At 44.5% G+C, this 24665-nt stretch overlaps 1 protein-coding gene across 1 annotated transcript; it reads left to right on the top strand.

Annotated features, from left to right (window-relative positions):
* The first annotated feature begins 7427 nt into the window (after positions 1-7427).
* On the top strand, positions 7428-24487 carry Strc (stereocilin). Its single transcript, XM_027925918.2, has 29 exons — positions 7428-7479; positions 7725-8510; positions 8599-8623; positions 9378-10629; positions 11628-11690; positions 11788-11898; positions 12066-12232; positions 12418-12604; positions 12742-12857; positions 13113-13245; positions 13594-13776; positions 14045-14083; positions 14247-14414; positions 14565-14630; positions 15096-15221; positions 15454-15512; positions 16530-16653; positions 16773-16885; positions 19664-19799; positions 20210-20406; positions 20575-20665; positions 20847-21003; positions 21636-21805; positions 22391-22546; positions 23085-23227; positions 23409-23557; positions 23812-23909; positions 23994-24141; positions 24321-24487. The coding sequence occupies exons 1-29, from the start codon at positions 7428-7430 to the stop codon at positions 24407-24409; spliced, it is 5304 nt and encodes a 1767-aa protein (XP_027781719.2). The 3' UTR covers positions 24410-24487.
* The last annotated feature ends 178 nt before the right edge of the window (positions 24488-24665 follow it).

Raw genomic sequence — 24665 nt, 5'->3', positions numbered from 1 at the left:
TAACCAACTGCTTACTCCAGCATCATGTGGACAGCCAAGAAAAATCTGCATCTGGTTTGAGGGAGTCCTCATTGTTCCCATACCTGTTTGACTCAAAATGTTCTATCCAGTCAGCCCTTTGTATCCACATGTTCCACATCTGCAGATTCAATCACACGTAGGTATAAAATATTCTTAAAAAATTTCATCTGTGCTCAACAGATACAGACTTTTTTATGTCATTATTCCCCAAACAATATAAGAACTATTTGTATAGCATTTACAATGTATTAGATATTGTCAGTAATCTAGAGATGATTTAAAATCCACAGGAGGATGTATATAGGTCATAAGCAAATACTATTCCATTTATTTATTTAATTAATATATTTTTTTAATTGTAGGTGGACACAATACATTTATTTTATTTATTTATATGTGGTGCTGAGAATTGAACTCAGGACCTCACATGTGCTAGGCAAGAGCTCTACCACTGAGCTACAACCCCAGCCCAAATACTATTCCATTTATATAAGGATTTTGGGCATCTGCATATTTTGGTATCCTTTGGGGGTCCTGGAATATCAAGAGGTGACTATATTTGTTCTAAAGGTCTTTCACTCAAGATACTATTTCTGGCTAATAATTTTCTGTATTAACTAAGATTCTTTTTAAATAAAATAATTCATTCTGAATAATACTAACAGCAACACTACTATTACTCTGATAATAGTATAATGCCAGATTCGTAGGACCCCAATAGACTTCCAGGAGCCAAATCCGATGCAATCACACAAGAGTCTTTATTGCAAGCTCGAGCCTGGACTCACAACTGTTTCTGACACAAAGGTATGGAGGAGTGAGTCCCAGTCCTTTGTTCAATGAGGATTTATAGATTTTTGGGGGATACTCTATGCGTCACAACATCACATAGCAAATCATTTCACACCTCAGGAAAGTCAAACAACAACTCTTAACATTGATTTGCACATTCACTGGCGGGAACAAGTTGGGTAAGGGTGATTGGTTAATACAAGAGGGGAATTTGTTTGAACTGGTTGGTTTAATCCGTGAGGGGTGTACGTGCTAAACTACATGGTTTCCCAACATGTTATCAACCACCATAAAATACTAGGGGGTCATCTGGTATTTTCCCTGTCTCATGCTGATTGGTGGTTGCTTGGGGGTTGCTATGGGTCCTCACCTAGCCTAACTGAGTCAGGGATACCTGGTGTCTCCTGTTAATTTGCAGACAAACAACTCAGCAGGGTGGGTATGTGCCTAGGAGTGGTCTGTGGGTTTTTTCCAAGGACAAGGGTCACGCCCCCTTCCTTAGACAAGCTTTGATGTAGAGGCTGGTTTCTCAAAAATGGAGTCACATCAGTTTCTCAATAGTAATAGTAACAGTAAATATTTTGTACTAGTACATGGCAAAATAGATGCTTAACAAATGCAGACACTGTACTAAGTACCTTTTTGTGTGTTTGTGTGGTGGGGGATCAAACTCAGAGCCTCATGTCTGCTAGGCAAGTTCTCTGTCACTGAGATATTCCCCAGCTCTTTTACTAAATATTTTAAATGCATTTTCGAATTTAATCCTCATTACAACTCTATACTAGTAACTTTTACTTTTTGTATAAAAGATCTCTATGACCCAGGAGTTTAGAAATGGCCCCAGGAACATACAGCTAGTAAATGTTGGAGCCAGGATTTGAACCTAGCCCATCTTACTTTTTGCTACCCCATAAGCAAAAAAGAAAAGGGGGGGGGTGGGATTGGGAATTTATTATAAGGGAGTTATTATAGAATCAAGGGCAGAAAATCAGGTGAACTGCGGGATGAGCTGAAACCAAAAACTAGGAAGATTTTGGCAATACAAGTCATCTTTTCTCTCTGATTCTCCTCTCTGCTTTTCAGATTAGATAGGGTACTTTTTTAAAATATTTTTTTAGTTGTCAGTGGAAATTTATTTATTTATTTAGGTGCTGAGGATCAAACCTAGGGCCTTCTCCCCCCCTTCTGATTAATTAAACAACAAGCAATGTGGCTTAAGGACCGTGCCTGGTAGGTTGTCCAATTCAACATATGGTTCTTACCCGTCATCGGAAAACTGACCTTTAGGCGTCAGCCTCCTGTCTTAGGTTGATACCACTGCAATTGGATCATACCCGTCACTGACTACCGGTCCAGCACACAGCCATACTTGTGGATAGGTCTATGCACCAGTGGGGGGGGGTGAGGTTCTTTGCCTCACCTCTGTTGGCCCCCAAATTTGGCCTTGGTGCCAGTGGGGGAGTGAGGTTAATGTGGCTTAAGGACCGTGCCTGGTAGGTTGTCCAATTCAACATATGGTTCTTACCCGTCATCGGAAAACTGACCTTTAGGCGTCAGCCTCCTGTCTTAGGTTGATACCACTGCAATTGGATCATACCCGTCACTGACTACCGGTCCAGCATAAGCCATTGGCCCCCAAATTTTAGACCATCACTAGCAGAAGGGAGGAGGATACAGAAATGCCACAACACCAAGCCAATTGACGGCTCCTTGGGAAAAATTGCATCACTGGTGACACCATCAGCAAAGATATGTCAGCACTACCACAATTAACATGGGGTGCGCTGGCAAGGAAATAAAAATTGCATCACTAGTGACACCATCAGCAAAGACATGCCAGCATTACCACAATTCGCTGCACCAAACGATAGTTACATAGTTCAGGCAAGTTTTGCAAGCAGTTCAAAGCGGAGGAATCTATCAATATGTCCATTTCCTCCCAAAATCCGTTTCCTCCCAAAGTAAGTTGACTCCTTGATTGAGCATTACTTGTTGAGTTATATTCACTGATGCATCAGTTTATACAGCTTACTGTGATAGCTATCATAGAAGCTGTAGTTTGGTTTTATCTTTGTCTTCACCGGCACTGGGATGAAGATAGGAATTCTGGCAATGATGCTAAAAAGACATTATCCTGAAAAGAATTATTAAATATAATGAAAAGGAAAGGTGAAAGTAAACAAACAGATCTGTTAACCTACTTTAAAAACAATCCTTAACAGCTTTTTACCTAATTTAAATTAGTAAACAAACAGATCTGTTAACCACCTTTAAAAACAATCCTTAACAGCTGTTTACCTAATTTAAATTAAACCATTTAAATCACGTGAATAAAAAAAATAATAATAATTCGGATCCATTTTTTCATGAGCGCTCCTCATATAAGAAATATGGACATACGCACATACAGACATACAACACAAAACACAAGAGTGTACACAAACGTACAACACATAAGAAAATAGTAAAGGCCTTGTAGCTTTACCTAGGTGAAATCTCCATTGCAATGTTTAAAAACTTCACAGTTAAAAAATAAAACTGATCAGAAAAACATTAACCTAGGTTTGTATGAGCTCAAAAAATAAAATAGAACTTTATGATGTGGGAAAATGCAATAATAAAATAGCTATTGAAAAAAGCATCCTGGTTAATCACTGTCGCAGATGTAAGAATGGCCAAGCTGGAGTTCTGGATATCAGCTGTTATGGATTTGAGTCAAATCATCTTCTTTTCGATCTGTAGAAATTGTTTTAGTTAATCTCTCTGGAATCCAAATTGGCTGCTGTTCTCCCTGTGGAAAAACACAAACAGACCCCCGACTCCAGACAATCACTGGGTCAGGACCTTTCCATTGTCCTGTTAGAATATCTTTCCAAAGTACTTTAGGCTTATGTACATTTTTTGGATACATATGTCTTTCTGCAGCACTAAGTCCTGATGAATCCAAATTTTAAAAGTTTAGAGTAAAAAGGGTTATTTTAAGTTTATCTTTGGGGGATATATACCCCTTTCCAATTCCCTCTTTTTGCTTTAATAAGTATATGTCTGTATCTAATAGTTGTCTAGCTTTTTGCATTTTTCTATCTGAAATACCTTACTTGACATTTTCAACCATTTTTTATCTTATTTCTATCTTCTAGTTTTTTTTTTCCCCCTAAGGTTTGTACATTCACCCTTAGTTGCTTTTTTTTTTTTTTCTCTTAGTTTTCTTTTTCCTATTTTGTGGGTTTAAAATTATTGTCTTCCTACATTTTTTCTATCTTCCTATATCTTTTTTATCTTTCTACATCTTCTCTCTTTTTTTACCTTTCTGTACTTCTGTCTTTAAAGTTTTTCACTTTAAATTTTTAATCTTCTTTATCTAAATATCTTTTATCCTATTATCTTCCCATTTTTTTTTTAAGTAATGTCTTTAAGATTAACTAGGCTTCGAATGATGCAATAAAGCAATCTTTTTTCCGCCATGAAGGTATCTCGACCACCTTCAATTTAACCTTTTAAAGCCTTTTAATTATCATCTATACTGTACTTTTAAATGTACTTTTTCACCACCTACAACTTCACTCTTTTAAACGAGGCTTAGATTTTGTTTAAATTGCTTTAATGTTAGTTTACATGGCTGCCCTTCAACCAAAGGCTTTTTTTTTTTTAACTCCATTGAGAAGTTTTGTCTCAATCTGCCATGTACAAATACCTTTTTCTTCTTTCTTCCTTTCTCAAGCTTTTAAAGTAAGTCTAGTTTCCTCAAAATCTTTTTAAATGGCATTTTACAACTTTTTACTTTACCACACAGAGATTATCTCATCTAGAAACATTTCTTTTTCCTTTAACCTTTTATATTAATATATTTCCACATCTTGAATCTTTTTCTCTTTTTTAACCATTAACCCTTTTAAGAATTCACATTTTGAAACAACTCTTATAAAATTTCTGATTTAGACAAATTACTCCACTTTAATAAGATGAAAGACTTTCATGTTTTTTATGATACTATAATACTATAATTGAAACCCAACTGAAACTTCTTATACTCTTTGTATATAAATTACACATGATAGAATCTTAACTCTTAGTAACCTTGTTTTAGCAAAGACACAGACACAAAGCAATATTAAACATTTTTTCCATTTACCAATTTATGAAAACACACATAATGTTTAAATATATTATCATATGGAACTTAATAAGTAAAGAGTACTTGATTTTATATTTAGTGGTTGATATTTTAACACTTTAGCTTTGTAAATTAATTAGATGTCTGTAAAAACCAAGATCTTAGACAAATTTAGTAAACAGAACTAGTCATCTCTTTCTTGTTGAAGAAAAATCTTTCTACAGGATACCATGATGGTCCCATTAATATACTTAATAACTCGTCTTTAAAAAGCCATGGGCTACATTTTTGTATTGTATCAACATATGCCCTAATTGTTCTTGGTCTCACTGGGGTGCCTCCTTCCTCTAACAATTTCTCTTGCTCGGAGGCGAACAACTTCAAACCTTGAGTCAACCATTTTCCCCAGTTTGCCTGAGAAAGTTCTAGGAACAGGCAACTTGAAATAAAAACAAAATAAATCAAAACAATAACACGTTGTTTTTTGAAATGTTCACCCATTCTTTCTCTCTTCCTCAAGGGTGAGAAATTTTACTTACCTCTAAGCTTCAGAAGTTCCCCGTACGGGCCACCAAATGCCGCAGTCTGGCTGGGCACACAATCACGAGCCACCACACAGCTTGTAGATTCAAACAGCAACTCTTTATTCCCGAACTCACACCAGCACTCTACAAACACATTCTGGGGAAATCCACGTTCTCTGCCCAAATCCACCTCCACTGGGCTTCTATCTCCCAAAAAATACTGTCTGAATCCTGTGAGAACTCAAGGGGAACTCAGGCAGCAGGATACGCCCTATTCCCAGCAGGAATAATCTTAAACCTTAAACCTGGAACCTAAACTGGGAACGCCCTAAACCCGATTATCTTAAACCGGGAACACCCTAATCCGCCCTGGTCCTTGAGCAAGGTCACCTACATTCAATGTCACTGCAACATGGGGTACGCTGGCAAGGAAATTGTCATACCTACTTGGCTAATGGCTCCCAGCAGGGCCTCACACATGCCAGGCAAGTACTCTACCACTGAGGTACAACCCCAGCCCCAGATAGGGTACTCTTGATGAACAAAAGGGAAATATTGAAAATAATGATACAACTGATCATCTCACGGGTCCCTGCTTTTGACTGGCTTTGGAAAATCCCAGCACTATCCCAACTCCCTTAGTAACTTGGGGCAAATCATTTCATTTCATTGGCCTCAATTTTCTTGTGTATAAAATGAGAATTTTGTACCAGAGATTTCTTTGTGTCACTTCCACCTCTAAAATTCTGTGATTCTCAGTATTGATAATGGAGTTGAATGTGTAGGTTTGGTGAGAAGATAAGGAAGGGTGCTTAGAAAAGAGAGACAGAAAAAAAGGTTTGGGGGGAATCTCAGTGTTAATTACTGTTTATAGTAGGAGTCAAGTAAAGAGCTTTGGAAAGATATAAAGAGAGATAGAAATAACTTTTAACCCTGATCACCAGCTTATTTTGAATAGGATCCTTCTGAGCAATCCAAGGATTCTATGAGCAATCCAAGAGGGAATAGTAACTCCTTGCACAGTGATTAATCTGGTTTATCTCTGAGATTTTTTTTATAGGACTTTCACCTAGGCTACAGAACCAGAGACAAAGAGAAACCCCAAATATATGAATGTCTAATAAGAAAGTCACATCTCTCTGGGTCTGTTTCCTTCTGATGTGTAAATTGCAAGGTTTGGTCTCTGTGATCTCTGGGTCCTGTTCATATCTTAACATTTTTGGGTTCTTGGTTGAATCTAAAGCAGCTCCCTTTTCTGAATGATCCATCTTTGGGCCAGACCTCTGTTGTCATTCCCCTCTTTTTCGGTACCAAGGAATGAACCCAGGGGCACCAACAACTGAGTGCCATCCCCAGCCCTTTTTTATTTTTTATTTTGAGACAGGGCCTTGCTAAGTTGCTGAGGCTGGCTTTGAACTTGTGATCCTCCTGCCTCAGCCTCCTGAGCCACTGGAATTACAGGTGTGTACCATGCACCATGTCTGGCATCATTCCTCCTTTCAGTTTATACCTGATTGCCCAGTTCCTTTCTTTGTGGCCTCCTTCCTTCCTCAATTTCCTTGAATCCTACTTGCTTTTTAAGCTCCTTTGCATCCTCTTTGTTTTCTTATATTTTTCTACAGACCCCCAGATTACACATATGATCTCCAGTTCTCTGTTTCTATGTCTGCTTACTTCTCTTTGCATCCCTGGCTCCTAACTCAAAATAACTCCTTGGATTCCTCCAAGGGCCTCCTGGGATCTCCTATCATTGGTTTCTCTCACAGAAACACACCCTTTCCAGAGCTAAAGGATCAGGTATTCAGTGGCTCAGGTGACAAACCTGCTATCAGGTTACAGATATTGTTTCTTGAAAGACCACACTACCATGTCAGTGGAGCCTCGGGGTGCCTATAGTGCCCTGCCCTCACCTGGCTATTCCACACAAGGTGAGAATAACCAGAACTCACCTCTGGTACCAGTGCTTACCTGGAAACATGGCTCTGAGCCTCTGGCCCCCACTGCTGCTCCTGCTGCTGTCCTGCACAGGTGAGAGATACAGAGAACAGTGTTGAGGATTAAGGGGAGGGTTGCTTAGAAAGAGATGTAAGAATGTGTAGGTTAACCAGATAGGAAAAAAAAAAATACTAAAGGGACAAGGAAGAGGGGCAGAGATTGTTGCCAATGAAAGGGACCTCATTTCATCTTTACATGCAGGCAGGGAATTGTGTTCAGGGGCAAGGCTGACTGGGCTTTTTCTCCCTATTAGTGACCTCTGGTTTCTCTCCTTACAGTGACTCTGACCCCTACCGGACCTCAGTCCCTGGACCCTGGTCTCTCTCTCTTGAAATCATTCCTCTCTACTCTGGACCAGGCTCCCCAGAGTTCCCTCAGCCGTTCACGGTTCTCTGCATTCCTGGCCAACATTTCTTCCTCTTTTGAGCCTGGGAGAATGGGGGAGGGACCAGTGGGAGAGCCCCCACCTCTCCAGCCCCCAGCTCTCCGGCTCCATGATTTCCTAGTGACACTGAGAGGCAGCCCAGACTGGGAGCCAATGCTGGGGCTGCTGGGGGATGTGCTGGCACTGCTGGGACAGGAACAAACTCCCCGGGACTTCCTGGTGCACCAGGCAGGTGTGCTGGGTGGCCTCGTGGAGGTACTGCTGGGAGCCTTAGTTCCTGGAGGGCCCCCTGCCCCTACACGACCCCCATGCACCCGTGATGGTCCCTCTGACTGTGTCCTGGCTGCTGACTGGTTGCCTTCTCTGCTGCTGTTGTTAGAGGGCACACGCTGGCAGGCCCTGGTGCAGGTGCAGTCCAGTGTGGACACCACCAATGCCACAGGTCTCAATGGGAGGGAGCCAGCCCCTCACTTTTTGCAGGGTTTGTTGGGCTTGCTTACCCCAGCAGGGGAGTTGGGCTCTGAGGAAGCTCTTTGGGGTGGTCTGCTACGCACAGTGGGGGCCCCCCTCTATGCTGCCTTCCAGGAAGGGTTGCTCCGTGTCACTCACTCCCTGCAGGATGAGGTCTTTTCCATTCTGGGCCAGCCAGAGCCTGATGTCAATGGGCAGTGCCAGGGAGGTGAGTGATGCTGGGTAGGGGGCTTGGATGAGGTAGAGCAAGATGGGTGAGATTGGGGTAGTTCTCTTTCTTGCTCTTTTCCTCCTAGGTAACCTTCAACAGCTGCTTCTCTGGTAAGTAACAAAAGACCAGTTCTGAGGGGTTGGACCTGGGAACTCTAGAGTTGGAGGCTGAAGACATCAGCCTATAGAGCCAAGGAGAAAACTGATGGGAGGAGTGTGGCTTAGGGGTTTTGGAGTGTGAATGTCTGGGTTAGGGTTCTTTGTCCATCTCTTCCTAGCCACGTGGACTTCGGCGTGTTACATACTTTATGTCTCAGTTTCCCCATTTGTAAAATAAAGATGATAATATTAGTTACTGCAGAGTTGTTGTAAGGTATGAAATGAGTTGACATTGTATGTATAAACTGCTTAGAACAGTACCTGGCTTAATAAACTTTAGCTAATAAAGATGGGGTATGGAAAAAGAAGAAAGACTGAATTCCTCTACTCCCTTACTAATTCAGTACATCAGTGTCAGCGTAGTTAGGCATATTCAGTTGCTAGGCAGATTTCCTGATATGAGGCCAATCAAGGATTGAGTTTAAGCTACCTAAAACCAGATGAAAAAAGGAGAAAGGAAGGAGTCAGGTAGACAGAACAGAGTCCAACTGGGGCTGTTCCTAGATGATTTTGTGCTTTGGCAGCACAGCTCTCTCCTTTTCTTCATCCTAGAATTTAATCCAGTAACACCTACACTCAGGAACCTCATTTTTGGAAAAGCCTATGCTTTCCATGCCCTCTGCAGGGCTCTGGGGTAGGGTCATACTCTTCAGTTGGAAGAAATGTGATCTAACCAGATCCTGCCTGTTCCTCCCTCTACGCCCAGGGGCATCCGGCACAATCTTTCCTGGGATGTCCAGGCACTGGGCTTCCTATCTGGATCACCACCCCCACCTCCTGCCCTCCTCCACTGCCTGAGCACCGGTGTTCCTCTGCCCAGGACTTCCCAGCCCTCAGCCCACCTCAGCCCTCGCCAACAACGAGCCATCTCTGTGGAGGCCCTCTGCGAGAATCACTCAGGCCCAGCACCACCCTATAGCATTTCCAACTTCTCCATCTACTTGCTCTGCCAGCATGCCAAGCCTGCCACCCCACAACCCCCTCCCAGCACCGCTGCCATCTGCCAGACAGCTGTGTGGTATGCAGTCTCATGGGCACCAGGTGCCCAAGGCTGGCTACAGGCCTGCCATGACCAGTTTCCTGATCAGTTTCTGGATGCAATCTGTAGCAACCTCTCCTTTTCAGTCCTATCTGGCCCCAATCGCCGCCTGGTAAAGCGGCTTTGTGCTGGCCTGCTCCCACCTCCCACCAGCTGCCCTGAAGGCCTGCCCCCTGTACCCCTCACCCCAGAGATCTTCTGGGGCTGCTTTTTGGAGAATGAGACTCTGTGGGCTGAACAACTGTGTGTGGAGGCAAGTCTACAGGCTGTGCCACCCAGCAACCAGGCTTGGGTTCAGCATGTGTGCCAGGGCCCAACCTCAGATGCCACTGCCTTCCCACCCTGCCACATTGGACCCTGTGGAGAACGCTGCCCAGATGGAGGCAGCTTCCTGCTGATGGTCTGTGCCAATGACACCATGTATGAGGCCCTGGTGCCCTTCTGGCCTTGGCTAGCAGGCCAGTGCAGGATAAGTCGTGGGGGCAATGACACTTGCTTTCTAGAAGGGCTACTAGGTCCCCTTCTGCCTTCTCTGCCACCTCTGGGTCCATCTCCACTCTGCCTGGCTCCAGGCCCATTCATGCTTGGCATGCTATCCCAATTACCACGCTGTCAGTCCTCTGTGCCGGCCCTTGCCCACCCCACTCGCTTGCACTATCTCCTGCGCCTGTTGGCCTTTCTCCTGGGTCCAGGGGCTGGAGGGACTGAGGCCCAAGGGATGCTGGGCCAGGCCCTGCTGCTCTCCAGTCTCTCAGACAACTGCTCCTTCTGGGATGCTTTCCGCCCAGAGGGCCGGCGCAGTGTGCTGCGGACAGTTGGGGAGTACCTGGAGCAGGAACAACCAACCCCAGCAGACTTCGAACCCACTATCAGCCTTAGCTCTGGCATGAGCAAGATGGAGCTGCTGTCTTGCTTCAGTGTGAGTGAGTTTCCCTTGGGGGAAAGTTCCTGGAATAAGGGAGGGACCTCCAGGGGAATTCCTTCAATGTGAGAGGCAGGAGAATGTATTTACAGTGATGTAAGCACACAATTCTAGAGTCTGACAGGCTCGGGTTCACATCTTAGTTCCATGATCAACCTTGGATAGGTTATTTAGCCTCTCTGAGCAATATCTTTCTCTTCTTATCTATAAACTAGGAGTAATAATGGTGCCAATCCCTTAGGGGGCTTGTAAGGATTATATGAGATAATACATGCTGACATGCTGTGGGCTTAGCTCACTGTATGATACATAAGCATACAATAAATGTTATATTATAATTATTCTTTTGCATTCTTTGATTCTCCCCCTTTCTGCTCCAGAAAGAAGAGGAATCAAGTTAGAGGGCTCTAATCCCCTCCCTACCAAGTTAGAACTGGGGGTTGGCAGTATATAGGAAGGTAAATCAGGAATGAGAAAGATTCAGGGGGACTACAAATCAGAAGGCTTGGGCTGGGTTCAATTATGCCATAAATTAGTGTGATCTTAGATAAGTAGATCAGTTTTTCTGGGCTTCAGATTCTTCTCTGTAGAGTGAAAGGGCTTAAAATATGTTAAATACCATATTTCATTCATTGAGTATCTGTTATGTGCAAGGCACTTTGTTAGGTTCTATTGGGTATATAAAGATCCTTGACCCCACATTAGGGCCCCCTTTTTTAAGCTCTGGCTTCAAGGAAATGGAATCGGGTAGACTGGTAGTAATTTGGTTTAGATGTACAAATACTTGTTGAGCCAACTGTGGACCTGGCATGGGAGAGGACATGGAAAAGCTTAGAACATGGACCCAGACTTAATGGGGCTCAATCTCTGAAGAGACACACATACTTGCTTCAAATGGAGGATAATCATCCCTGCAAGTTGATTTTGGGTGCCTGGGGAAGCTGCAGGAGGACAGAAGAGAGGCTATCTTGGCATCTTGTCTTTTTCCCCACCAGCCTGTGCTGTGGGATCTGCTACAGAGGGAGAAGAGTGTTTGGGCCTTACAGATTCTAGTGCAGGTAACAGGTGGAGGGGTGCAGGGGTGGACTGGGTGACAGCCATTGCCTAAAGTCCTTGTCCAGTGAGGTCATGCCCACCATGATCTCCTGTTCCCAGGCATACTTGCACATGCCCCCAGAAAATCTCCAGCAGCTGGTACTTTCAGCAGAGATGGAGGCTGCACAGGGCTTCCTGACACTCATGCATCGTTCCTGGGCCCAGTTGCAGGTGGGCATAGACGGGGAGGGAGCAATGATGGAGGGCAATCTAGGGATGAAGTTTGCTTGGAACCTAGTATTCCAGAGTCTTGCCTTAGTGGGAGAAGGAACTCCAGAGAGGAGATGGCAAGAATACTGAGCATCTCCAGAGCTAGCATCCATTCCTATGTCTCCCAGGTGCCCCCATCCGAGGAGCAGGCTGTGGGTCGCCTGACAGCCCTACTGCTCCAGCGGTACCCAAGCCTTACCTCCCAGCTCTTCATTGACCTGTCACCACTCATCCCCTTCTTGGCTGTCTCTGACCTGATGCGCTTCCCACCGTCTCTATTGGCCAATGACAGTGTGTAAGCACCACTCCTCCAGTTTTCATTAGTATCAGGCCATCCCCATGACCCTAGTAGCCCTGTCCACAACTCCTCCCTGTTAAATTGATGACAGTCTCCTTTCCTTCCATGAGAGCTGGGCTACAGAAGATCAGGGGACAATAGTTTGGAATAGGTAAAGGGTTAAGACCCATTATTCTCCATAGCCTGGCTGCTATCCGGAATCACAGCCCAGGGATGAGGACTGAACAAAAGGAGGCCCTGGCAAAACGACTTTTGGCTCCTGAACTGTTTGGAGAAGTGCCTGCCTGGCCCCAGGAGTTGCTGTGGGCAGTACTGCCTCTGCTCCCCCACCTCCCTCTGGAGAACTTTCTGCAGCTCAGCCCTCACCAGGTATGAAAATCATCTTCTTTACTTGACTGGCCTGTCTTCTGGTAGTTGGGATAGGAATCAGTGACATGTCTCCTAGTGGGCCCCTCCCTGTAAGTGTCCTATAGTGCCCCAACACAGGATGACCCTCCCCATCTCAGATCCAGGCCCTGGAAGATAGCTGGCCAGTGGCAGGTCTTGGGCCAGGGCATGCCCGACACGTGCTGCGCAGCCTGGTGAATCAGAGTGTTGAGGATGGTGAGGAGCAGGTACGCAGGTGAGTGTTTGTGGGAACAATGATCAGACCAGATGGGAGAGGAAGAGAGGTAGGTATAGCTGCCATGTGGATTGGTGTTCTAGGAAGGAAGGGGAAAGAGAGTACACAATGGGTCTAGGCTGTGTAGGGCTCCAGGAGAGACATATGGTGCCCACATTTCCTAGTTTCAAATTGCCTATGCCACGTACTCACATAGTCCCTATCTTAGTACTAGGCTCTGTAATCACATGAAGGCCAGTTTCATGCTCTCCTCAGACTTGGGTCCCTCGCCTGTTTCCTGAGCCCTGAAGAGTTGCAGAGTCTGGTGCCCCTGAGTGATCCAATGGGACCAGTAGAACAGGGGTTGCTGGAATGTGCAGCCAATGGGACCCTCAGCCCAGAAGGACGGGTAAGCCCCTTGACACAGGCCTATAAAACTCCAGCCTTTCTCTGAGATGTGTGGATGACTTGCCTGATTTTACCAACCAAGCTCAAGCACAGAGATACCAACCCCTCCCCTACCTCTGATACCTTCATTTCTCCCTCCATGGTCATTCTTACCTGTTACTACCTCTTCTTGGCCCTACCCTATCTGGTCTGTGGTACCCCAAAACGTCCTTTGCCATCTTGAACTTAATCTACTCTGGTCCCATCCCTGGTTCCAAGGAAAGGTCCTTGGAAATTTAGGTGTGGTATTAAAGAGGAGGTTAAAATCCATCTGTCTCTCTCTCCAGTCTCAAACCTTCTTCGGTTACAGGTGGCGTATGAACTTTTGGGGGTTTTGCGCTCATCTGGAGGAACTGTGCTAAGCCCCAGGGAGCTGCGAGTCTGGGCCCCTCTCTTCCCTCAGTTGGGCCTCCGCTTCCTTCAGGAGTTGTCAGAGCCCCAGCTTAGAGCCATGCTTCCTGCTCTACAGGGAACCAGTGTCACACCTGCCCAGGTGGGCCTGTCTTACTCTCTAGTGTCACTTTCTGGAGCCCTAGTCAAGAGAATCACATTTAGGGACAACATCAGCCCCTCCTTTCCCTGGGTGAGCACTAAAGGTGAACCCTATCCCAATAGGGTCTTCCTCATTCCTCTTCCTTAGCTCAAGAAGGAACCTGACTCATGTTGATCACTGGGGATGGTTGAGAGGGAGCTGGAAGTTTTGGAGAGCAGGCCCTAGGAACCTGTTGAGGACTATTGTTTTCTATTTCATCCCATCCCAGGCTGTTTTGCTCCTTGGACGGCTCCTCCCTAGACATGATGTGAGTAGCAGCCCTCTGGAGATCAGCAGCCCTCTGGAGATCTCTGTCCCCTTTACCCTGCCCTCTCAGTCCCCCTCGTACCTATTGCCATGCTGCATTGTGACTGTTGTCTTCCCACCACTCTACCCTCTTCCTCAGACCTCTTGTCTTTCTTGCTCCTCAGCTGTCCCTGGAGGAGCTCTGCTCCTTGCACTCTCTGCTGCCAGGTCTTGGTCCCCAGACCCTCCAGGTCATTCCTAGGAGAGTACTGACTGGGGCCTGTTCCTGCCTGGCCCCTGAACTGTCGCGCCTCTCTGCCTGCCAGACCGCAGCATTGCTGCAGACCTTTCGGGTATGAGTGTAGGAAGGATGAGAGCATCAGGGATATGGGTGCCAGATGGGAGGAGGGCAAATTTCTTATAATCAGGGAACCTCCCTACCCCATACTTACCAATTACTTTACATACAAACTTACACAAATACATTGCTGATTATCATGCAGGTGAAAGATGGTGTTAAAAATATGGGTACAATAGGTGCTGGTGCAGCTGTGTGTATCCCTGGTCAGGTATGTGTGAGATCTCCCAACTGAGCTCCTCTCTGTGTATGGGGCAGTTCCATCTGGATTGTGTTGCCTTGCATACTTGCCTTGCAGTGGTCTGAAAACTCAAGTTAGCTCTGTGCCCACTTAGATATTAGTAGTTCTTCCCAGTTCCAGATACAGGACAGCATGATCCCATCGTCCTACAATGTCAAAGCCAGAAGTTCCTGAGAATTTTTAAGCCAACCACCACACTTTGAGATGAAAACACCAAGATTCAGAGAAACTAAGGGACATTAGCTTATCAGGTGCCCAACTAGCAGCAACCCTTAACTACAATAGATGTTTATGTATTCATGGCTATAGTGGCAAATGCCATTCCATCACTATCCTAGCTTTGGTTCCTTTCTATGCCTGTGACTCCCCTTCTCTGAGGGCTGAGTGCAGACCCTCTCATCTATTACTACACTGCTACGCCCATCACACCAGCAGCCCATCCCCACCACGTGGCCAGATTGCCTGCTTCCCTTGCTCCCATTAAAACTTCTACAACTGGACACTGCGGCTCTTCTAGCAAACCGAAGACGTTATCGGGAGCTGCCCTGGTCTGAGCAGCAGGTAATTCTCTCACTTCTTCCTCTCAATCTCTTCCATCTTCTTTACCCACCCTTTACCCTATTTGGTGGCTTATCCCTAGGGTAATTTGTAATCAAATCTCTCTCTCATTCTGTCTTTTATTTGGAAGAATAGGGACTGGTATGGTCTACAGAGTGGAGAGGCAGAACTGAGTCCCTAACATCTTAGGCAATATCTTTGCTGGGAAGCAACTCTTCTTTTTTTTCTCTTGTAGGTACAGTTTCTCTGGAAGAAGATGCAGGTGCCCACTAACTTGACCCTTAGGAATCTGCAGTGAGTAATTTGTGTTGAGTGGTCAATTTAATCTAACTGACATTTTTTTTGTGTGTGTGTGTGTGTGTACTGGGGATCAAACCCAGGGCCTTGTACACACTAGGCAAGTATTCTACCATGGAGCTACATCCCCAGTCCCCCACTAATATTTTTTTAAAAATTCTTACCATGTGTCAGGTACCTTATGATATGCAAGGGGGGATACAGGGATGGATAATTCATAGTCCAGCCTCATCAGCATTCCTCTGGTTCTCCCACCCCCATGCCCTTCTGTCCTTTTACAGTGCCATGCCCATCCTGACTTAGAGCTAAGGAACTCAGAAGAGCTGAGTTCAGGTCCCCATCACTTACTTGTGCTCTTAGGCAAGTCATTTAACCTCTCCAAGCGTCAACCTTTTCTTTAATAGAAAGAGAATTAAAATGTACTTACCTCATAGGTAGTAATGACAAGGCAGGGGTTGCATTTGTAACTCTGGTAGAGCACTTACCTAGCATGTATGAGGCATTGAGTTTGATCCTTAGCACCACATAAAATAAATAAATAAAATAAAGGTATTGTGTTCATCTATAACTAAAAACAATGACAAGTCCTATAAGATATTTAATATAGTATCTGGTCCAATACAAACTCCCAATAGACATTGATGTTATTTGTTTAATTCAAGGTAACTTCAGAGCCATGGGCCAAGCAAAAACAAATAGGAATAAATAGGTTTTAGTTTACCCACACCCATAATAAAAGAGCTAGGGGCTTCAGAACTTAAATACATAGTTCTTGTCTCTGTTTACCACACTTCAGGTAGATTGATATTGGGAATGTCAATTGACCTTCTCTAAATCTTTATTTTCTTCTCTGATAAACAATGACGATATTAGGGAAAGTTAATGAGAAGATATGTGTATGAACATTTCTCCAACTGTAAATGACCATAAATGAACATCTGTCTTTGTGTTAAGAGTGCTGATATCAAGGAGCAGACAGGCTGTGGCATGTGTTACATCTACCCACTCCCACAGGGCTCTGGGAAACCTGGCAGGAGGCATGTCCTGTGAGTTTCTGCAGCAGATCAACTCAATGATAGACTTTCTTGAAGTGATACACATGCTCTATCAACTGCCCACTGGGGTTCGAGGGAACCTGGTAAGAGAGGGTACTTGGGCAGTAACTAGCAGGAACACCAAGACTGGGACCCTGGGTGCAGAAACCTAGAACCCATGCTTGGCTCTGTACTGACCCTGCTTCCCCACCCTGTCCCACAGAGGTCCTGCATCTGGGTGGAACTCCAACGGAGGATGACAATGCCTGAGCCAGAACTGACTACCCTGGGGCCAGAACTGAGTGAACTTGACACCAAGCTACTACTGGATTTACCGTAAGCTCTATGGCTGGAGGTACTGGATCCTCAGAAAGCTCAACTAGAAGATCTGCCCTTAGGGAATGCCCAAGAGGAAGCAGTTTTCTGTATGGTGGTTTCCTGATATCATTTATAGCCCAAAGTAGAGGATTCTATTCAAAGTTGCTCTGTGAATTGCTTGGCTCCCAGAATATGGCTCCAACATAGGACAGGGGAGGGAGACAACATTGTGCTGTGACTTGCCAAGTAATCTTGATATAACCCAGGCCACATTAATCAAATAAGAGTATCTGAAATGAGGGAGGCAATGGTCCAATTCTGCAGACTACAGCTCTGCAGACTACAATTTCCAAAGGATTGTAATCTTCTTAGGGCTTTGTGTTCTCTATATGTTGAGGAGTGGAGAAAATATATGAAAAACATGACAAATGCCTTCAAATCCCTGAGGGGCTATCAAATAGAATGTATAAGGGCATATTTCTGAATAGTTCCATAGGGCAAGATGAGGACTGTAAGATATGGAAAATGACAAACTCCAAAATAGTGTGGTCTGGGAAGAGGAAATGAAGAGGAGGGCAGCACATGGATGGCATTGATCCTTTCCCAGTGCATTCTTTCCCCATGACAGAACAATCCCTAGAAAGGAAGCCAAAGTATTGATCCATCCCCAGATAAATCCTTTCCCAGTGACAGTACAATGGGACCCTGAAGATAAAGAGATAAGCACTGAACACTGACCCCAGACCCTCCATTCTTCTCCAAGTAAAAATATTGCCCAGTAAAATTCCAAATTCTCACAAATCTGTTTCCTGAGTGCCCAAACTGACATGCTCTGTTAATAATTAAGTCACCTCTCAGAGTAACCTATATATATAAGCACAGACTCCCTCTTTAGCCAGTATATCATTTTCTACCAGGAAAGTGGGTCCATCAGATGTGTGATTTCATTGCTGAATAAAGGCTGTGCTGATCCATGAAGTTTGCACCTGGCTTGGTCCTTTCGTACTAACAAGGACTAATGAGTTAAAAACAAATTTTTATATAATATGTGAGAAATTAAGGTAGTGCATTCTTTTTTTATGAAAGTCTGATTGAATTTATTCACTTGCTACTAAGACCTAGATAATCATACATTTCAAGGCAATGAAAGGAGAAATGGTTTCTGAGTTTTAATAAAACACATCAACAACAACTAACACAACTGTAATTATTGAGATTATTTGTTAGTTGTTTGTGGCAATTTCTAAAATTTTTAATTTGTTTTAATTATACATGCAGTAGAATATATTTATGCACTTTGATATATCATACATAGATGGGATATAATTTCTCATTTTTTAAAAAAATATTTAGTTGTAGATGGATATAATATCTTTATTTTATTTTTACATGGTGCCAGGGATCAAACCCAGTGCCTCATGCATGCTAGGCAAGCTCTGTACTACTGAGCCACAACCCCAGCCCCATAGTTTCTCATTTTTCTGAGTGTACATGTTATAGAATCACATTGGTCATGCAGTCATATATATACATAAAGTAATAATGTCTGTTTTGTTCTATCCTTCCTATCCCCAATCCCTTCCCCTCTCCTCCCTTCACTTCCCTCTTCCTAAACTAAGGTAACTCTGTTCTTTTCTAGTGACTCTTCCTTATTGTGAATTAGTATCCACCTATTAGAGAAAACATTCAGCCTTTGGTTTCTTGGGATTGGCTTATTTCACTTAGCATGATATTCTCCAGCTCCATCTATTTTCTGGCAAACGCCATAATAGTAATAGTCCAGTGTGTGTGTGTGTGTGTGTGTATGTTTCACATTTTCTTTATCCATTCATCTACTGAAGGACATCTAGGTTGGTTCCATAGTTTAGCTGTTGTGAATTGAGCTACTATAAACACTGATGTGGCTGCATTACTGTAGTATGTTGATTTTAAGTCCTTTGGGTATAAACTGAGGAGTGGGATAGCTGGGTCAAATGGTGGTTCCGGTCCAAGTTTTCAACCATAGGAGCTATTCAATCCTAAGCTGGGTGGCTCTGTGGCAGAAATGCTATGGAGCAGATTCAAGTATGGGTTGGGAGGACCAGATGAACCTAAGTCCTCTCCATCACAGAGATCCTAGGAGCTTATGAATATCTCCCTGATATATTTATTTTCCCATTTTTGATCCCATTTCACCTCACTGCCATCTGAACTGTAAGTCAGAGTGGGAGAAGGAAGGGTTATAGTGGTCCAGGGGATGTGGTGATGGTAAAAAGCTGTTGACTCCATATATGCATTTTTATATGCCTTTCCATTGATTTTGGCTCTCGTATATAACTGGCCCAGTTCCAGAATTTGCAACCTTGTACAGAGTACAGGATATCACTTTGATTTCTGGGCAAAAGGGCTTTGGTTTTGTTTTTATTAATGCCATTCAAATCCATTTAAATATGTTGGTTCTCTGAGATAACTTAGAATCCCAAGGGCATGGATGAGGTGAAAGATTAAGACCATGAATCAGAAATCCTCATTTGTGAAAAGGTGTGAAGAATTTTAATAACTAATATCTAGAGCTTTGGAGTCCATTAGATCAGGTGAGATTGTTATTTCTTTTTAGGAAGACAAGAAATAGGTCACTCTCTTTGTTCTCTCCCTTCAAGCAAACAGTGAGAATTTGTTCAGGGCTGTTTGATATCAGTTCCTGTTCATGGTCACAGGGCTTGATCTAGTCACATAAATTATCTGGGGAATGTGGGGTCCTTTCTCAACTTGGCTCGGTTCCAAATGAGTGCACCTGTTGTCTAATTGCTATAATAGGATCCAGTTGATGGACAGACTGTCTGATGAATCTATTATGTTGGTGGTAGAGCTGGTACAAGGAGCTCCAGAGCAGCTGCTAGCACTGACCCCAATCCACCAGGCAGCCTTGGCAGAGAGGGTACTACAAAACCTGGTAAGAGTTCATGCTTCCAGATTCAGATCTGTTACCCTTGGTAATGTGTACCTTTCAAACAGTGTTCTCACCCCCACCTCCCTCTCCTTGCTGCTAAATAGGTTCCTATGCATAAGGCCTTATCCCCTTAGATCTGCCTCTTGATTCTACTCCTTGATAATCTGCTTCATGTTTCTTGTCCATACCCCTTGAAGTTCAAGAAATCTCTTGGATTCCACCTTTCAGTCTTTATGCCTCCTCATATCTGGGCTCATTCACTATTTTTAAAATGTGAACAAAGGTAATGAGCTCACAAAGATGCTAACTTGGGAGCATGAGGGAGGGAAGGTCAAGGGGCTTGGTGTCTGGATCAAAGAGGCTGGTACTCTGAGTCAGAGATAAATTGTCCAAGGGTTGATACTCTTCTCCAGGCTCCAAAGGAGACCCCAATCTCAGAGGAAGTGCTGGAGAAACTGGGTCCCTTGGTTGGATTCCTAGGGATAGAGAGCACACGGCGAATTCCCCTACCAATCCTGCTATCCCATCTCAGTCAGCTGCAGGGATTCTGCCTAGGAGAGACGTTTGCTACAGAGCTGGGATGGCTGCTGTTACAGGAGCCTGTTCTTGGGTATGGACCTTTGAGAACTTCAGATTCTAACTTACCCTATACCCAGCCCCTCAACCATCATCTTCAGGGGCAGACTATTCCACTTGCTTAAGTCCTAAGTTCTCCCAATCCTAGCATATCCTCATATCCCTCAGCTCCCTAGCCCATGGTCTTCTTCCTGTCCCCCAGGAAACCAGAGCTCTGGAGCCAGGATGAAGTAGAGCAAGCTGGACGCCTAGTATTTACTCTGTCTACTGAAGATATTTCCTTGATCCCCAGGGTGAGATGAAAGAACAAAGGAGAGTAAATGCATAGAGAGGACTATAAGCTGGTATTGGGGATCTTAGACCAAAAAGTGTGCAGTCTGATTCTGGAAAGTACTGCTGACAGACATAGCAGCTGCAGCAACTGGCCCTGATCCTGTGTGGCTCTCCCCACCTTCCCTTTCCTCTGTCATGCAGGAGGCTTTGGGTCCAGAGACCCTGGAGCGGCTTCTAGAAAAGCAGCATAGCTGGGAACAGAGCAGAGTTGGACAGTTGTGTCGGGGGCCACATCTTACTCCCAAGAAAGCAGCCCTGGTAGCTGGGTTTGTGCGGCCAGCTGCTGAGGATCTTCCAGGTGAAGCTACCCAAATACTCATATTTCCAGCAGGCCATACAGGAGAGGGTCTCAAACAATGATGCAGTCAGAAGTCTGGCCTCTAGAGCTGGGGTTTTAGCTCAGTGGTGTGCTGAGTCCTTAGAGCAAATTCGCAAATCTGTGGTAGCAGGTTTGGTTTGGTAATTTACAAAACAAAATGATTGGAGGGATGATATTCAAATTCCTTTCTAGTTCTAAGGTTCTGTGATTCTGGGAGTTTATAACCCATTAGGTTTTTAGTCTAGGACTCTTAACTCAGTTCTTCCTGGGCTATGTGTGGAGCTCTCTACTGAGATCCCCAGAAGGAAGAAGACTACTTGGGAGCTAGAAATTCTTTGGAGTTAGATACCTGGATTCTAATTTAGCTTTGTCATTAAATTACTGGGCAACTTCCTCAGTAGTGCATTTATGAAATCAGCCCTTGTTCCTCTTCAATCACTTATTGTTCTAATATCCTCTGAGCCCTATAAATCTCAACCCATAATCATTCCTTGACTCATACTGCCTACACTACCCCACCCTCCAAAAGTTGGAAAGGTCATTCATGTACAGATATCTCTCTGGGCATATTTTAATACTATACTGACTCCCAGACCTGCCTTTCTACTCAGAACCTGTACCAAATTGTGCAGACATAAGGGGGACCTTCCCAGCAGCCTGGTCTGCAACACAAATTGCTGAGATGGAGCTCTTGGACTTTGAGGACTGCCTGGCACTATTTGCAGGAGATCCAGGACTTGGGCCAGAAGAACTACGAGCAGCCATGGGCAAGGCAAAGCAGGTTAGGGATAGAGAAGCCAGTAGGAAATTGCAGGGGGGAAAACATGAGGAAGTTGGTTGAGAGTGTTATAGGACACAAGAAAATGGGGAGTTGGGTGAGAGGGGAAGAAACAGGAGATTAAAGGGTTAGAGGGTTTTGGATCACAAATAGATTAGAGGGGATCAATGTTTAAGAAAGGGGCTAGAATAGTGGATAGAGAGACTAGAGTAGTGGGAATCAAATTTAGTGTGTATTAAACCATCGGAGTGGCAGGTTTTTAAAATGCTGTTCCTGGGGTCCCATATTAGACTAAGAATCTCAGGTTGGGTCTAGGAATCTACATTTTAACAGATACATCAGTGAGTCTGGTGTACTTGAAAGTTTAGAACTCATAGACTAGAGTTTTCTTTTTTCTATTGATACTCTAATTTTTTAGTCCCAGAAACTATAATCCAATTCTCTCATTTTACAGTTGAGGAAAGTAAAGAAAAGGCAAGTGATTTGCCCAGTGTTCCACAGCTAAGGTTAGAGACAAGATTAAGACCCAACATTCTGACTCCTAGTGCGGTGCTTTCTCCATTCACATTATTCCTCTTTTTTTCCTAGTTGTGGGGTCCCCCCCGAGGATTTCGTCCAGAGCAGATCCTGCAGCTGGGCAGGCTCTTAATTGGTCTAGGAGAACGAGAGCTACAAGAGCTGACCCTGGTAGACTGGGGAGTGCTGAGCACCCTGGGGCAGATAGATGGCTGGAGTTCTGTCCAGGTAATACCTTCTCTCCTCCCTGCCACTTCCCAAAAATCCATCCCATAGACCCAGGCCTATAGGTTACCCAAAGTCCAAGGAATTTTTTCCAGTGACCCTCCCTGACCATTCTTTTTTAAAAGTATGGTGCTGAGAATCGAACCCAGTGCCTCACATGTGCTAGGCAAACACTCTACCACTGAGCTACAACTCCAGCCCCTCCCTGACCATTCTTTCTGTCATTTCTCAATAGCTCACTCTAGCTATCTAAGGAACTCGGTGATTTATTCACAGTGAGGTCCTGGACACATAATATTCTCTCCTGCCTCTTTTTCTTTTGCCTCCTTTTTTTTCTCCCCCCCCCTCCTTTTTTTCTTGAGCAGTAGGTATCTTTAACCTTCCCCCTTGGCCATTGGATCTTCTGAAAGAGCCAGGTCTGGGATTTTTTTTTTTTTTAAAGGATATGGTCCAGTAGCAACTACCTAATCCCCTAATAACTTCCCTATTCACTAATTCCCCATGATTTCTCTTATCCTATGTGCATGTACCTCCACTCTAGCTCCGGGCTGTGGTATCCAGTTTCCTACGGCAGAGTGGTCGGCATGTGAGCCACCTGGACTTCATTCACCTGACAGCACTGGGTTACACACTCTGTGGACTACAACCAGAGGAGCTACAACATATCAGCAGTTGGGAGTTTAGGTCACCTGTAGAGGGGTTGTGGGTGATGGTGCTGAGGTGAAGGTGGGCTCTCTGGGGAGGGAAGGATTATGAAGGGGTAGTCCCATGAAAAAAGGGAGATCATTTGAAATCATCTCTTTCCCTCTTAACCACAGCCTCTATCACTGAAGCTGAATTTTCCTTTCTTCCCACTTTTCCACAGCCAAGCAGCTCTCTTCCTGGGCAACCTGCATCTCCAGTGCTCTGAGGAACAGCTGGAGGTTCTGGCCCACCTCCTTGTGCTGCCTGGTGGTTTTGGCCCAGTCAGTAACTGGGGTCCTGAGATCTTCACTGAAATTGGCACAATAGCAGGTGGGGAGGCTGGACTCTAAATGTTGGTGCTAAATTTCAGGATTTGGTTTCCATATCATGGGTGGACTGGGTGGAGGATTGCTTTGGACTTCTTAAAGCAGAAGTCTGAGAAAATGTTTAGATAAGGAGTTAGAGACAATGTTAGAAAAGGTAAAGTAATTTTGGAATAGTTGGAAGGGAAGTTTTAGGTTTGAAGAGAAGGGAAGAGACATGACAGCCTATGACATTTAGATGAATCCTGCTTCCTTCAATAGCTGGAATCCCAGACCTGGCTCTTTCAGCACTGCTGCGGGGACAGATCCAGGGGCTGACCCCTCTGGCCATTTCTGTCATCCCTGCTCCTAAATTTGCTGTAAGTTTTGTTGCATTGGGGTCTGGGTTGACAACAGGAGAACCAAAGTTACATGTATACACTAACGCCTATCCCCACTTCCAGGTGGTGTTCAATCCCACCCAGCTATCAAGTCTCACCAGTATTCAGGCTGTCGCTGTCACTCCTGAGCAAATGGCCTATCTGAGTCCTGAGCAGCGACAAGCAGTTGCATGGGCCCAGCATGAGGGGAAGGAGAGCCCAGAACAGCAGGGTGAGTTCCTGACCCTCTATATCCTGATTCACAATATAAACCCTAATTTGGTGCTGTCTGACCCATAGATTCTGCCTAAGGAGATCCTTGGAGTGAAGGGGTCTATAGGAAGAAAACTTGTTTCCAAGTACCATTGGCTCCTGGGAAGCAGAGTTGTGATATTCCTCTATTCCTCATAGGGCGAAGCTCAGCCTCGGGCCTCCAGGAGTGGTCTCAGTCCTCCTGGGTTCTGGTATTGACCATCAGCTTCACAGGACACCTGCTATGAGCCTGTCTCTACAGTTAAGAGAAATTATTGAGCAAGAAACCTTACATCATAATGAATAAAGTGCAAATGGAAGTACATCCCAATTATTCTCAGGAAGCTGATGAGAAATATGGGTAAAATGCTAATGCTTTCCACCCACCTGGGAATCAGTGTTCCTGGCATGCCTTATCTGGAGTCTCTTTCTATCATAAACAACTCCACTGCTTCTTTTTACTTCCTGGAGGTTTATCCCTACCCCTCACCCACCAGTAGAAAT

Source organism: Marmota flaviventris, chromosome 2 (assembly GCF_047511675.1).
Source record: "Marmota flaviventris isolate mMarFla1 chromosome 2, mMarFla1.hap1, whole genome shotgun sequence".
NCBI classification, from domain to species: domain Eukaryota; kingdom Metazoa; phylum Chordata; class Mammalia; order Rodentia; family Sciuridae; genus Marmota; species Marmota flaviventris.
Note: the sequence above shows the minus strand (reverse complement) of the source record. Positions and strands in the feature narration are given on the sequence as shown.